General features: G+C 33.1%; 2 protein-coding genes across 2 annotated transcripts; both read left to right on the top strand.

The window, feature by feature from the left end:
* The first annotated feature begins 4,106 nt into the window (after positions 1-4,106).
* On the top strand, positions 4,107-4,436 carry LOC118070454 (uncharacterized). The gene has a single exon (XM_035089056.1). It carries the CDS (start codon positions 4,107-4,109, stop codon positions 4,434-4,436), a length of 330 nt encoding a protein of 109 aa, XP_034944947.1.
* An 8,364-nt stretch (positions 4,437-12,800) lies between these two features.
* Positions 12,801-15,749, top strand: LOC118070453 (uncharacterized). Its single transcript, XM_035089055.1, has one exon. The coding sequence runs from the start codon at positions 12,801-12,803 to the stop codon at positions 15,747-15,749; it is 2,949 nt and encodes a 982-aa protein (XP_034944946.1).
* The last annotated feature ends 1,226 nt before the right edge of the window (positions 15,750-16,975 follow it).

Genomic DNA, 16,975 nt, shown 5'->3' with positions numbered 1-16,975 from the left:
CTTGATAGATCCATTTTTACTGTTTTGAATTATGTATAAACAATGTATTTCTCACAGTTTTAATTGATCAGTGATTTTAAACATGAGTTGCATGGGTATAAATACAATTCATCCCCTCCAAAACAAAGATTTCAGAATGTTTCAATTTTTGATGCAATCATAAATTAAAACATGCATAAAAAAACGTTTGCATAATGTTTCATCATCATCCCCCGCTGAAAACTTCCAGAATATGTCAAGGCTGTGAATCATCCCTGAGATCATTTAAATTTTTGCTTAATTTTTCAAGAAAAAATCTTGAGGGGTTGGCGTGATGTTTCATCATCGTTCTTGCTGAAAATTCAGACTATCGAAAATTACATGTAATGAAAAAAAATATAATTTTATAGACAATCGTTGTAGTGATCAAACAATAAAATTAGATGTTATAATTTTAAAGTGGGGATAAACATATAAATAGATGATTTACCAAAAAACTTTTCAGTTGGGTTTTACATTTTGGCATGTATACAAATTTTTGAGCGCATAATGGAAATGATATTGGATATTCAAGGTTTCAAGCAGCCAAATAATCAGTTTTTAGTGAAAGAATTGGCGACTATTACAATCCAAGATAATAGTGATGGTATGGAAGACATTTCAGTGATAATTTTTAAACCGCTATATCAGTGGGAATATTCACCTGACAAATATGAATGCATAAATTCGTGGTTGATACGTAATTATCATGGCATTCCATGGAAATCTGGAACAATACCATATGATAAACTTCCATACATTCTTCGTGTACTTGTTAAAGATCGAGACTGTATTTACGTGAAAGGAGATGAAAAGAAAAAATGGTTAGAAAGTTTAATTGACAACTCAAAAGTTGTAATTAATTTGGATGAGCTTGGATGTCCTTCGCTACATGTTCTGGATATCAATCATCTAAGAGATTGTGGGGTGCATAATGGAGAAAATAAAAAATGTGCAGAAAAGAATGTAAAAATTCTAAAAGCATGGTATATGGTGAATTTTCATGAAAAAACCCCATTTGAGAAGTCATTCAAATTGTATTGTTTATTAAAAAATATAACAAAAATGTCAAGTGAAGATTTTGCTTGTCTTCCAAAGTATTTCTTGAAGATTGTTCCAGAATACATCGACGATATTTGGGATAAATTACCGGAACATTTACAACTCGATAGAGATATCTGATTGCATCGTAAATGTTACAAACATTACATGTCATTAGATCATACAAGAACATTGAGAATTAATTGTATTGATTGTAAAAAAGAAGAATTCATTCATTCAAATACATAAAATGAAAATGTATAATTTTTATTTCTTAAATAAAATTCTTTCTCAAGATAAAAATCTTATTATTATTGTTAAAGAAGTCATTTAACGTAAATAATTATAAATCATAGTTCAGAAAATATAAAATGAAAAAAGATAATAATTTTTCGTTTCAATCATTTTTTTACATTTAAAATACGTTTAGTTATGATTACTCATACAGTAAATAAAATATTTCAATTGATTATTCATAATATGTATTCTGTCTTACTTCAATAAGTAACAGAGAATGAGAGAATAAATAAAGAGAAAAAGAAATAAGGGTGAGGAAAATATGATGCAGTCGACCGACTAAGTCAAACGTTAACGTTTCTAAATGAAATAAAATAAGTCGATTATTTTTCGACACATGGCCCTTTCAACTCTTGCATGAATCACAGCTTCTTAGCGGAGAATAAAAGTATAGACAAAGTGAGGAAGCGGTGGCGGAGCGAGGAAAAGAAGATAGCAGAGGCATGAGCGACAAAGAAAACACGTTTAATTAAAAATCCAATCGAAAAAATATGTGTCTAAAATTATTTATCCATAGTAGAGATCGTTTACAAACTATTTTAATAATTAAAAAGAAAAAAAATGTCATTTATAAATTTTTTTTAGTGAAAATTTTTTCTTGTTGTCAAATTCTTTTCTTTATCTGTAATTTAATGCTGAGTGATGTGATCAAGGCCTCTCTATATATTTGAATCAATATCGTTCAATGATTTTTTCACCATTGGCCTCTTTGAAAAATATAAACATTTAGCCATGGTGTATGATGCATAGGACAAAATATTTAGTTCATTTTCGACAGTCAAACTGATCAAACCATACCAAGTAAGTAGTGACTTTTGCTTCATTCAAGTATAAAAAGTGTGTTTTTTTTTTAATTTTTATGCATTAATATAATTATTTATTGAGTGTAATTGTGAATTTTATGAATTGTTAAATGATAATTTATCAAGTGGGAGAATTTTTCTTTTTTTAAGTTTGAAAACAATCTATCATAATCGTTATTACTTTTTAAAAAAAGATGTGCACTTTTATTTTTCCGGAGGCCTGGTTCGATCTACCGATCACCCTCCTAGAAATTATTATTCTAATGACACTTGAAGATCATTGGGAAGAGACGGGAGGGATAGAAGGCGCTACCCTTACACTTCGTGGCGTAACGGCTACCTGCCTAACGTTCCCCGGTAACGTCATATGGTTCCGGATAGAAGGAGACATCTCCGTCGTACCACCACCTCTAAGCCAAGAAATTATCACTGTCGAAGACAGTGATAGTGAGGTAGAAGTTCTACCTCCTTCACCTCCAACATCTGATGACGATGATAATTATGATGATGATTCCACTGACTATGATGATGGTTATGATACTGTAAGTCTTGTTTTATGATTAGTTTTTCTAGTTTTACTTATATGAAAAAAGTTATTGAAGCAAATAATTTTGATTCTTACAGGTAGATTAATGCTACTTGGGAACCATCATTCAAAGGATCATTATTTTTTTATAAAAAAGAAAAAATATATTATAATTTTTTTTTAATAAAAAAAAATTGACTTGAAAGAGACATTGATTTCACTCTAAAACCTTTTCCCAATCATCTAACATCCTTGAGACACATCACCGCCATTTTTTTCTACGGTTATTTTGCTGATAATTATAATATTATCGCTGAAGATAATTTATCACCAATCAGGATCGGTAAAAAAATCGCTGCCGATAATTTATCAGTGTCGATAACTTATCGCGGTCAGTAACTTATCGTCAAAGTTATCGCGGTCGGTAATTAGTGCGGATCAGAACCCACTTTTTTGACTTGGCCGGTATTGCAGAGTGATCCAGAACCGGCCCTGCTTATCTACTGACTACGTTTATTGGGATGATCCCGATGAGCTCGTTGATCGATTGCGTTTACTTGTTTCATCACGTGCTGCTGGTAATTCCAGTCATAACAATGCAATAATGTCAATTATTGAAGAACTACGTAAAGCTGGAATCATATATTAATTAGATGTTCAATATAATTATTTATTCTTCTATTGACTCTTGGAAAGAGAAGATGAGTGTAGACATTTTGGAACGTCAGTTCGACGAAGATTTGCAAAAAAGTGCTATCCGTGGTCCACCTGATGATGAATTCAAATTAACAATTGATAAACAATATGATATGGATAATAAAAGATTGTGCAACCTTGCTGATCCCAGTAGATCTAAATGATGCTGTGTAATTGAAAGTTGTTAAATCTAAGAAAAAATTCAAAGGAAGACCTGAAGCCCAGTTACTACGAATAAAGAAAAAAGGCAAATTGTTGAAGAACTTCATAGGCCAGTGAAAAAAAATTATCAACGACGACATATGGATGTACGAGGTCTAGATGAGACTCGGCAAGCTGATCTTGTTGATATGTCAGCATATAAATCTTAAAATAAAGGATATGAATATTTATTAACCATTATTGACATTTTCTCTAAATATGCTTGGGCTATACCAACTAAATCTAAGAGTAGTAAAGATGTCACTGCAGCAATGATGGTCATTTTAGATAAAAAAAAGAGTTCCTAAACGTTTACATGTTGATAGAGGAAAAGAGAGAAAGAAAAAATGTGGAAGAAAATTACTTTACATGGAAATTATAAATGGATTAATTTTTCACTTGAATTATTAACATCACATAATAATAGTGAACATTGTACCATTAAAATGAAGCCTGTCGATGTGTCTTCCGCTAATGAAAAATAATTGTTCGATGATATTTATAGATACTTAAAAGTTGTAAAGATGAAGAAGAAAAATAAGTTCAAAGTTGGTGATAAAGTTCGCATTAGCAAATATAAACATATATTCGACAAGGGGTACACTCCTAACTGGATCACTGGAATCTTTACTGTCAGTGAAGTGAAAAATACACACCCAGTAACTTATAAATTAACAGATTATCAAAATCAATCGATAGAAGGAAGTTTTAATGAAGAAGAATTAACTAAAGTGTTATATCCTGATGTATATTTAGTTGAAAAAGTACTAAAAAAACGTGGGAATCGAGCATATGTTAAGTGGCTAAGATTTAGTAATGAACATAATAGTTGGATAAATATAGATGATTTATAATATTGTTTATTAATGTCAGAATAAAAACAGAAGAAATTATTTGATTGATGTTTTGTTTATATTCGACACTATTTATGAGAATATGTTCACATTATTTATTTTGCGAAAACTTATGACGTAATGTTGTTTTATTTAGATAAGACTCATAAAATGACGCAGTATAATTCTTCATTGGTTTTAGGATCTTCAAATTAGGTTCAATTGCATTTGAGATTTTGTGCCACAAAGATACAAGTGAAATTACTCTTGATACATACATTTGAATTGTGTTTTAAATCTTTTTTTTTCATTATTTTTTATGTTGAAATTACAATTAAATTAGTCAGGAAAAATTGATAAACAGTTAAAATGTGCGGAAAAAATGGCTGATAAAATGTCTGATTTCAAAAATTGTCATGTTATACGGAAACTCAAGCAGCTAATATCAAGTGGATACCATTTACTAAGGATGAACAACAGAAAATTAATGAAAAGAAGAAATCAATTTAACATCTTGATATGATTAATGAGCGGATGTTGAAAGAATAAGAAAAATTGTAACTTACAATTGTGACAATAGTGATAAAAGTTCAGAAAAATTTTGTAATTGATAATGTAGTTATTATTATGTATTACTCGCTTAAACTTATCATTAATACAATAATGAAAACATTAAATATAAATTTGTGTGATATTTAAATACAGCCCCACGACAGAGTATCAGTTGTTTCTTCTGATAACTGTCTTTTGTTATCTTGCCAACTCAATGCTTTTTTTGTTCTTAAATAGTATAAACTTCATTTTTCTTAGTAACTACATGATGTTTATTTTTTTTAAAGATTTTATGATTCAATAAACATTCTTTATAATGATCAAACGTGATAGGGTCAATCGTCGCCTTTTTCACGACTTTAGCTTGTTTTTTCCACACCTTTGTCTTTCTTTTGATCCTTTTCATTTTGAACTTAAAAACGAAACATTTTTGGTAATATTTTTTTTATCATCTAAAGTGATGCTAATTCATCAATACTGCTAGTTATAAATCTGGTAGAATCTATGAATTGTAATTTAATTGGTACTTCACAAGTTCTTTTTCTATTAATATTGTATTCCACTCTACCAACAGTTTTTGTGAAAGCTATGTATTTTTCTTCATAACTGGCAATAATCTATTTTCCCCTCGAATGATGTTGCTGCTAATCCTTTAATTAAAAAATGAGAATCATACCCCGAAAGATTCTGAAAAACTATCGGAATGATATGGGAAGACTGATATTTCAAATTACATCCGTTGTGAGCTGGACCGCGATAATTTTCGGTAAAGTGACAATGATCACGAATTTTAGATTCACCATGTAAAAAATTCTATTACAAATATGACATTTTCTAGCTTGTTGATAAGCTTTCTGCTGCTGTGAAGTTAATGGTTTCATTGGCACAACATGTTTGATAGTGTCTTTTACATGTTCTGATAATTTTTTTAATTCTCTAATGAACCAATCAATGCAATCAATTCGACGTTTCAAAGAAAAATAAGATTTTGATTCATCACAAGTGCATTAAGAATAGAAAGCAAGGCTATATGGAATATGCTTCTGCTTGGTATTATTTGGTTCAAGTATACATTCCAGATCAGCATATACAACGAATGGAACTTGTTCCTTATTTTGATAATTTTTAAATTTATTTTTTCATTACTTGGAGGAAAAGTAATTGCTGTTTTATTCATTTTAATACAATCATTACGATAATTATTGAATAATTTTTCAAATTTAAAATTACACAAACATCGATCACATAAATATTCTTTTTTTAAGAATTTTTTTCTTAATTTAAGAATTCGAAATTAAGAACTAACTTATCTAGTAAGGTCGTTGATCAAACAAAAATGATAAGTAGGTGTTAAATTATTGTCATTATTGATTTGAACATTGCTCTCTAATATCAACAAATGTATATATTTTTCATGACGATATTTACTAGATATAAAGGAGCTTTTTTATTATTATTATTAAATCCATAAACATTGATTGACACATTATTATATAATTCAAATTTTGAGATATCATGAAAAGTTGTTGAACAATTGATACCTTCACACTGGAGAACAGTTCGATAATCTGGATATAATGCATTCCATTAAGGATTAATCTTGGCTGGATACAAAGCTGCTGTAACTGCCCGAAGAACGTAGCACTGGTTGTCGTTCTTGATGTTTAGCAATGCACGTTTATCTTTTATGAACTTTGGTAGAGGAATCCAAGTTAATCTCTCTCCTGCTGATTTTATGAGTCTTATCTAAATAAAACAACATTACGTCATAAGTTTTCGCAAAATAAATAATGTGAACATATTCTCATAAATAGTGTCGAATATAAACAAAACATCAATCAAATAATTTCTTCTGTTTTTATTCTGACATTAATAAACAATATTATAAATCATCTATATTTATCCAACTATTATGTTCATTACTAAATCTTAGCCACTTAACATATGCTCGATTCCCACGTTTTTTTAGTACTTTTTCAACTAAATATACATCAGGATATAACACTTTAGTTAATTCTTCTTCATTAAAACTTCCTTCTATCGATTGATTTTGATAATCTGTTAATTTATAAGTTACTGGGTGTGTATTTTTCACTTCACTGACAGTAAAGATTCCAGTGATCCAGTTAGGAGTGTACCCCTTGTCGAATATATGTTTATATTTGCTAATGCGAACTTTATCACCAACTTTGAACTTATTTTTCTTCTTCATCTTTACAAACTTTTAAGTATCTATAAATATCATCGAACAATTATTTTCATTAGCGGAAGACACATCGACAGGCTTCATTTTAATGGTACAATGTTCACTATTATTATGTGATGTTAATAATTCAAGTGAAAAATTAATCCATTTATAATTTCCATGTAAAGTAATTTTCTTCCACATTTTTTCTTTCTCTCTTTTCCTCTATCAACATGTAAACGTTTAGGAACTCTTTTTTTTATCTAAAATGACCATCATTGCTGCAGTGACATCTTTACTACTCTTAGATTTAGTTGGTATAGCCCAAGCATATTTAGAGAAAATGTCAATAATGGTTAATAAATATTCATATCCTTTATTTTAAGATTTATATGCTGACATATCAACAAGATCAGCTTGCCGAGTCTCATCTAGACCTCGTACATCCATATGTCGTCGTTGATAATTTTTTTTCACTGGCCTATGAAGTTCTTCAACAATTTGCCTTTTTTCTTTATTCGTAGTAACTGGGCTTCAGGTCTTCCTTTGAATTTTTTCTTAGATTTAACAACTTTCAATTACACAGCATCATTTAGATCTACTGGATCAGCAAGGTTGCACAATCTTTTATTATCCATATCATATTGTTTATCAATTGTTAATTTGAATTCATCATCAGGTGGACCACGGATAGCACTTTTTTGCAAATCTTCGTCGAACTGACGTTCCAAAATGTCTACACTCATCCTCTCTTTCCAAGAGTCAATAGAAGAATAAATAATTATATTGAACATCTAATTAATATATGATTCCAGCTTTACGTAGTTCTTCAATAATTGACATTATTGCATTGTTATGACTGGAATTACCAGCAGCACGTGATGAAACAAGTAAACGCAATCGATCAACGAGCTCATCGGGATCATCCCAATAAACGTAGTCCAATGGTCGATTATGATTTTGCCGTGAATGTTTGTGTTAGTGAATTTTGGAGAATATTAAAAAAAAAAATCACGCCGAAGAGTCCAAGTCGTCGGTAAACTCGAGCTAGAAGGAGAACTCAATATGCCGATTGTGTTGAAGAGGGTACTAATGGAGTACTTCTAGCTTTAGAGATGAGGTTAAATTGGATAGAAGAAAGTCTGAACAGAGATCAAATTCGTTTGGAGGAACATGTCGAGGAAGGTCGAAGAGAAACTCAAGATTTATTCAGAGAGATAAGAAATCTTATTACTAATAATGATAATAATAATTTGGCACCCCTACAGCGTCTCAGATGGACAGAGGAGCTGAGACGGGATTTAATGCAGTGTTGGGAAAGATGCGAGCCACAGACCTTAGGCTACGCCAGGCGCTTGCATACTCTGTGGTGCGAAATGCACCCAGAGTTACAACATCTAACGTCGGCGGCGCTCGCATCGCAGGTGCGGTATACTCAATCTCGACGGCGGATAGAAGAGGAGTCAGACTCTGACTCTTCAATATCAAACGCTTCAGAGACTGAGGACGAAGTCTCACTGACACCCGAGACAGCCGCACCGAGGTGGAGCATACTCCCGTTCCACCCTTCTCTCACTGCAGAACCCCCATCTCCTTCCCCTGAGGGCACCAATCAGCAGGACTTCACCAGCAGAGAGGGTAATTTTCTCCGGAAAATTACGCTCTCTGCAGAACACCTAGCTAGCGCTAACCAAGATCTCGACCACCGGGTACCAGATAGTGCAGACCTTTTTGCACTCAACAATACAGTCCATGATGTGGCTCGAGGGTTTACTCAGGGCAGACGAACACCTGTCAATCCCGAGTTAAGCCTGAAAAGACGCATCGAACATACTGCAAATAAGATCAAAAAGGCTCGACAGGGTGCATCTCGTATTTAAAGTGTGATGAATCACTTAAATACTCACAGGCCTTATACGCCAAAGATTCGGCGTATCGTGGCGAGTATCAGACGTAAACATCACACTTTGAATACGGCCGTGTTACTGATCCTAAAGGAGAGGTACACAGGCAGAAAAGATCGCTAATGGCCGTTAAAAAGTCATTAGCAAAGCGGTACAAGCGACGAAAAGACAACAGATTGTTCCTGTTTAAAATCATGATGTTACATTGTTACATTAACACCATTCTTTTATTTTTAATAAAATGATGAAGCTAAGACTAAAATTTTTAACTAATATATTTAGTATAAGGTTTTCGTTAAGAGTCTGTTTCAAGTACTCTCATGTTTACTTAAGTATTGGTTTACATTCATCTGTTGATACTTTTATTACTTTCATGATGATTGTACCAGCACATGAGTCTATGATCGACGCATAATCAGGACAAAGAAAGAGATGTTTGGTTTTCAATCAAAGATATCTTAAAGAAAAATGAGTCAGTCTTTAAAAAGGTTCCAACGAGTGCACTGTGTCGTTTTCGTTGTAATTAAATACATTTCTGGTGTGGTCAATCCAAATTTGGAATTAAGCCTCTGATTTTCTTTATCATTGGTATTTGGTTAATTACAATAAGTCATATTGCTGGATTCAATCTTCAACTAAGTTGTGAGTCAAGTTCATTATTGTTTGGATCAAGCCCAGCCTTGATTCTTCTTATGTCACTAGATCAATTGCGTATAAGTCACATTCTTGAGGAAGTTAAGATGGTCTTCCACGAAATTATACACGATTTCTGCTGACTTATACCTTGATCTATATCTACAATTGATTAAAAATGAGACATATCAACTACGTAAACAGCCACATTCTCAAGTGCTGAGATTTTCTCAAATCTCAATGATTTCCAGATAGGAACATCTGCTGGCTAAACTGGTTGATATGAGACATTCTAGAAGATCAAGTTTTGTTATTGAATTCAAATTAGCAATCAAGTGAGTCTCTGATCACATGTCTATTGGAAGATTCAGCATGAATTTTCACGAAGTTTATTTTACACTTCTGCTGACAGAACCACTTGATTCAATTCTAATAAAGTTTGATTAAAAATGTTGATTCAATGTTGTGTCTAATTACGGGCATACGTTTCACTCTCTGAGAAAATACCAATTCATATTTTCTTTCAGGATTCAACAGCTTCAACCTCTTAATTATCGTTCAACACTGGTCTGCGATCACCTCGACGTGTAACCAGCTCTCTACATTCTACGTTATTTTAGATCAGCTATTTTAATTCCAGTTATAATGCCTAATTCAACATTTGCTAATAAATAATTTTAATTAAAATTTCTCTTATCCTTTTTTTTTTCATTTGATTAATTAACTTTCAAACATATTAAGCAATTTAAACCATATTAATTCTCTTTTATTCATTTTTTGGTCCTTCGAGCCGGATACGTCCGGCCAGTCATTTCGTTTTTTATCAATAGAGTCTTGTTTCTTTTAATATTAAGTGATAAAGTTTGTTTACAATTCCTTTCAAACATGAGAGCTGAACACGTCGAGCGTCGTTTAGATCAACAATTGTCGTACGCAGAACGCATTGAAAATGCGTACGAGCAGTTGATGAGTGTTGGACGCGGAGATGTCTCTCGTCATCGGATCGAGTCAAGGCTCCAGGCTCTCAGAGAGGAATGGGGAAATTTCAACGTCAACAATGACGCAATACTTATGTGTATCAGAAAAGTTGAATTTCCTCAGCGTACTGTGCTCGAACAGCATACTTATTTCATAAACAAAGTTTATAATAAGACGTACCAGACGTACTTGGACAACGTTGAAAGGATGTTGAATTTACTCGAAACAACATGTGAGACAGCGTCAACATCATCGGCCTCACAGCCTACTTCTGTTATCACTCATATAAATTCAAGATTACCACGCATAGATATACCAAAGTATGATGGAACATTTAACAATTGGTTGCCATTTAGAGATTTATTTACATCTATTGTGATCTCAAATGCATCAATTTCATTGGTCGAAAAATTACAATACCTCAAAACAAGTTTAACCGGCCCAGCAGCTCAATTCATTAAGAATATTTCATTGACTTCAGAAAATTTTCAAAAAGCATGGGATTCTCTTACTTCATTTTATGAAAACGATCGACTCTTAGTTCAATCTGCAGTTGCATCATTATTCGCAATTAAAGCGATGACTAAAGAATCAGCTTCTGAGTTAGAACAGTTATATTCATCTACATTACAAGCATATAGAACTTTAGAAACATTGAATCGTCCCATTCATTCATGGGATGACATATTGGTACATTTAACTGTCAATAGGCTAGATGCTAATCTAGTGAGATCTTGGGAGAACTACTTGGGCGCTTCAAAAAGACCACCTACATGGGATCAACTTGAGAGCTTCTTAAAAACTAAAATGGTTTCACTTCAATCCTTTGAAAAGATTCCTAAAAAATTATCAGGAACTAATAATTCAAGACAACATCATTTCAAGTCACATCATTCGACGAGTCAAGAAAGTATTGGAAATTCGTTCTCATCCAAACAACAAACATGCCCTTGTTGTTCAAAACCACATCCATTAACCAAGTGTTCTCAATATGCATCTAAAACCATTAAACAGCGTCAAGAATTTATCAAATCCAAGAAACTATGCTATAATTGTCTAAAATATCATTTTCGATCAAACTGTAATTCATCGCATCGGTGTTTAAAATGTGGGCGTAAACATCACACATCACTGCATCAATTTCAAGATTTCAATTCTTCAAACAAACAGGTTCAGTCATCAACAGTGGTGAATCAGTCAAATTCAACACACACCGAAGAACCTTCAAAACAAGTCAATCATCTCCATAAGCCATTACAGGTTCAAGCGATTGTATTTTTAGCAACAGCTCAAGTCAAAATTCTACATGAAAATGGAACTTCTCTAGAAGTTCGAGCTCTTATTGATCCAGGTTCAGAAATCTCTCTGATATCAGAATATGTGGTTCAACAATTAAAGCTTCTGAGAAAATCAGCATCCATTCCTATCATCGGAGTTGGAGCTAAAAGAACTGGTTCAACTAGAGGATTAGTGAACCTGAAAATTAAACCTCATTATGAATCTGCAACTATTATAGCTTATCAAGCTTATGTCCTACCTAAATTAACTTCAAGAATTCCTTCAAAGACATGTCATATACCTCAATGGGATCATTTGAAGAATTTATTATTAGCAGATCCTCATTATACCAAACCAGGAGCAATTGATTTAATATTGGGCTCTGACATTTATGGATCTCTATTAGAAGGATCAATTGTAAAAGTCCAGATAACTCTCCTACAGCTCAGCTTACTCAACTGGGTTGGATAATTTCTGGACCGTCAAGCATAAATTCTGATCAACGAGAGGTGACTTCAAATCATTGTTCATTGGATAAAGAGTTGTACTCTCTTTTAGAAAACTTTTGGCATCAAGAGGAAATCATTAGTTCTAAGAATAAAACCTTAGATCCAAAAGAACAAGAATGTGAAAACCATTTCATTGCTACTCATTCTCGTGATGACTCTGGTCGTTACATAGTAAGACTTCCATTCAGGACTCCAGTAAACCAAATAGGAGGGTCAAAGTTATCTGCTATTCGAATGTTAAATCATCTACAGAGAAAATTCTCTTCTAATCCTGATTTTTATCAAGCTTATTCTTCGTTTCTTAAAGAATATAAAATGTTGCATCATATGAATCAAGTAGCTGACGATGAGCCTGAACCAAAGGTTTAGTTTTTATCTACCTCATCACGGAGTCATCCGTGAATCCAGTATCACAACGAAATTGAGAGTAGTCTTTAATGGCTCATGTCAAGTAACAAATGGAATTCCTCTAAATGAAGCATTACATGCTGGTCCAAAGCTTCAAATCAATCTTTTCGATATTTTAATATGGGTACGGCAATTCAAATTTTTATTTTCTGCTGACATTGAGAAAATGTACCGCCAAGTTCAAGTACATAAAGATGATTGGCCGTTTCAACGAATTCTTTGGAAAGAAGAGGGTAAAATTATCAAGTTTAAGCTGACAACATTTACTTACGGATTAGTGTGTGCTCCTTACTTGGCTTTACGTGCTGTACTTCAATTGATTAAAGATGAGGGTCATCAATTTCCTTTAGCGGCTGAAATATTGCTCAAAGGACGTTACGTTGATGATGTATTTGGAGGAGCTGATACAATTGAAGAAGCTCAACTTAAAGCTAAACAAACATATGATCTCTGCATGGCGGGCGGTTTTCCTTTAAGAAAATGGATAAGTAATGAACCAGAAGTTTTAAAGCTCATCGACTCTAATTATGTAATCAATACACAATCCATTCCACTTAAAGAGCAAGTTGTTCACACTCTTGGCCTGTCTTGGAAGCCTGCATTAGATACTTTTCAGTTTAAACTATTGGATGCATCTGTTACAAAATTCACCAAACGTTCGGTATTATCAAAAATAGCACAGTTTTTTGATCCACTTGGTTTATTGTCGCCAATTTTTATTAAAGCTAAAATTTTTATGCAAGAGTTATGGGTAATCAAAACTGGTTGGGATGATCCTCTCAATGATTCTCAGGTAAAATCTTGGAAGACCTTTATTGATTCATTGGATGAGCTGAATCACATTGAAATACCTCGATGGACTGGTATGATGAAGAATTTATCTATTGAAATACATGGATTCAGTGATGCTTCTCAATTGGCAATTGCAGCAGTAGTTTATATTAAGACATATGGATTAAATACAACCCAAGTTACACTGTTGTGTTCAAAAACTAGAGTTGCACCAATCAAAAGAATGACAATTCCCAGACTGGAGTTATCAGCAGCAGTATTATTAACCAAACTCGTCGCTCAGTGTCGACAAGTATTAAATCTGAAACAAGCTCCATGCTACCTTTGGACAGACTCTGCTATTGTTCATATTTGGCTCAATAATCATCCTTCTAGATGGAAAGAATTTGTTCATAATAGAGTATGTTTAATTCAAGATTTAATTCCGCAAGCGAAATGGGAATTCGTACCAGGAACAATGAATCCAGCAGATTGTGCATCAAGGGGTTTAACTGCAAAAGAACTTAAAGATTATGTACTATGGTGGAAAGGCCCTTCCTGGTTAGTTGATGATTCGTCAATGTGGCCTACGCTACCTTTACCTAATAAGTCTACAAAGGATTTAGAAGAACGAAGTAAAATATTACCTAAAGTTGTTCATCTCTGTATTAAAAATCAAATCTGGGATCTTCAAAATCGATTTTCAAATTTGACCAAGCTTTTAAGAGTAACAGCAACATGCAACCGAGCAATTAAATGTTTTAGAAATCAATCTAAATCTCTCGCAATTTGTCCACTTTCTCCAGCTGAAATCAATGAAGCACGACTGTTCTGGATTAAGTTAATTCAACACCAGTATTTTAGCAAAGAAATTTCTTGGTTACAACAGAAACAAGAGATTCCAAACTCAAGTTCTTTGCTTAAACTTACTCCATTCATAGATCGTCAAGGCTTGTTGCGAGTTGGAGGTCGATTAAATCACTCGTCATTGTCAACAGATACCAAACATCCATATATTCTTCCAAAGGATGTGCACTTTTCAATTTTGATCATCGACGAAGCTCATAAGCGGGTATTTCATGGATCTACTCAAGATACTCTTATGTATATTAGAAATCAGTATTGGATTTTAGGTGGACGAAATCCAATTCGTTCGTTCATTCTCAAATGTGTCAGATGCACTCGGTATCGGCGACTTCAAGCAAGTCAATTAATGGGACAATTACCTTATTCCAGAGTAAATCCAAATAGAGCTTTTTTACATACTGGCCTAGATTATGCAGGACCTTATGTGATTAAAACTTGGAAAGGTAGGAATCCTAAGACTTATAAAGCTTGGGTTTCCTTGTTCATCTGTTTAACTACTTCAGCAGTACACTTAGAATTGGTTACTGATTACACAACAGAAGCATTTATAGCTGCCTACAAACGATTCGTATCAAGAAGAGGTATTTGTTCGGATTTATACAGTGATTGTGGCACAAATTTCAAAGGCGCTGAAAAAGAATTAAAGGATTTATTCACGAAAAACAGTCAACAACTTGGTGAAATGGCTTCTTTGGTTGCTAATGATGGTACTTCTTGGCATTTCAACCCGCCTGCAACTCCTCATTTCGGAGGCAAATGGGAAGCAGCTATTAAATCAATGAAACATCATTTGAGACGTGTTGCAGGCGACATACACTTCACTTATGAAGAATTTACTACTTTGTTAATCCAAGTTGAAGCAATCCTTAACTCAAGACCGTTAATGCCATTGACTGATGATCCAGATGATCTTGATGTCTTAACTCCAGGGCATTTTTTAATTGGCCACTCTCTAACGATAATTCCAGAACCAAATTTGGAAACTATAAAGTCATCAAGGCTTTCTCGATGGCAGCTTATCAGCCAGATGACACAAAGTTTTTGGACTAAATGGTCTCGGGAATATCTTCAACGATTTCAAGCTATTTACAAATGGAACAAGCTTACTCCATCTCGAGTTCGAGTTGTCACTCTTGAAACGAGTACAACAACAATGACTCGACCAATTACAAAGCTCTGCCCTCTTGTGATTGATTCAATTTCTGAGAGTTCGTCGCTGAAGTCGACGAAGGCGGGCGGAAATGTTTAAAATCATGATGTTACATTGTTACATTAACACCATTCTTTTATTTTTAATAAAATGATGAAGCTAAGACTAAAATTTTTAACTAATATATTTAGTATAAGGTTTTCGTTAAGAGTCTGTTTCAAGTACTCTCATGTTTACTTAAGTATTGGTTTACATTCATCTGTTGATACTTTTATTACTTTCATGATGATTGTACCAGCACATGAGTCTATGATCGACGCATAATCAGGACAAAGAAAGAGATGTTTGGTTTTCAATCAAAGATATCTTAAAGAAAATGAGTCAGTCTTTAAAAAGGTTCCAACGAGTGCACTGTGTCGTTTCGTTGTAATTAAATACATTTCTGGTGTGGTCAATCCAAATTTTGGAATTAAGCCTCTGATTTTCTTTATCATTGGTATTTGGTTAATTACAATAAGTCATATTGCTGGATTCAATCTTCAACTAAGTTGTGAGTCAAGTTCATTATTGTTTGGATCAAGCCCAGCCTTGATTCTTCTTATGTCACTAGATCAATTGCGTATAAGTCACATTCTTGAGGAAGTTAAGATGGTCTTCCACGAAATTATACACGATTTCTGCTGACTTATACCTTGATCTATATCTACAATTGATTAAAAATGAGACATATCAACTACGTAAACAGCCACATTCTCAAGTGCTGAGATTTTCTCAAATCTCAATGATTTCCAGATAGGAACATCTGCTGGCTAAACTGGTTGATATGAGACATTCTAGAAGATCAAGTTTTGTTATTGAATTCAAATTAGCAATCAAGTGAGTCTCTGATCACATGTCTATTGGAAGATTCAGCATGAATTTTCACGAAGTTTATTTTACACTTCTGCTGACAGAACCACTTGATTCAATTCTAATAAAGTTTGATTAAAAATGTTGATTCAATGTTGTGTCTAATTACGGGCATACGTTTCACTCTCTGAGAAAATACCAATTCATATTTTCTTTCAGGATTCAACAGCTTCAACCTCTTAATTATCGTTCAACACTGGTCTGCGATCACCTCGACGTGTAACCAGCTCTCTACATTCTACGTTATTTTAGATCAGCTATTTTAATTTCAGTTATTAATGCCTAATTCAACATTTGCTAATAAATAAGTTTAAATAATTTGAATTAAAATTTCTCTTATCCTTTTTTTTCCCATTTGATTAATTAACTTTCAAACATATTAAGCAATTTAAACCATATTAATTCTCTTTTATTCA

The sequence above is a fragment of the Chelonus insularis genome, unplaced genomic scaffold, assembly GCF_013357705.1.
Source record: "Chelonus insularis isolate UGA/USDA-ARS -01 unplaced genomic scaffold, ASM1335770v1 contig_5_pilon, whole genome shotgun sequence".
Classification (NCBI taxonomy): domain Eukaryota; kingdom Metazoa; phylum Arthropoda; class Insecta; order Hymenoptera; family Braconidae; genus Chelonus; species Chelonus insularis.
Note: the sequence above shows the minus strand (reverse complement) of the source record. Positions and strands in the feature narration are given on the sequence as shown.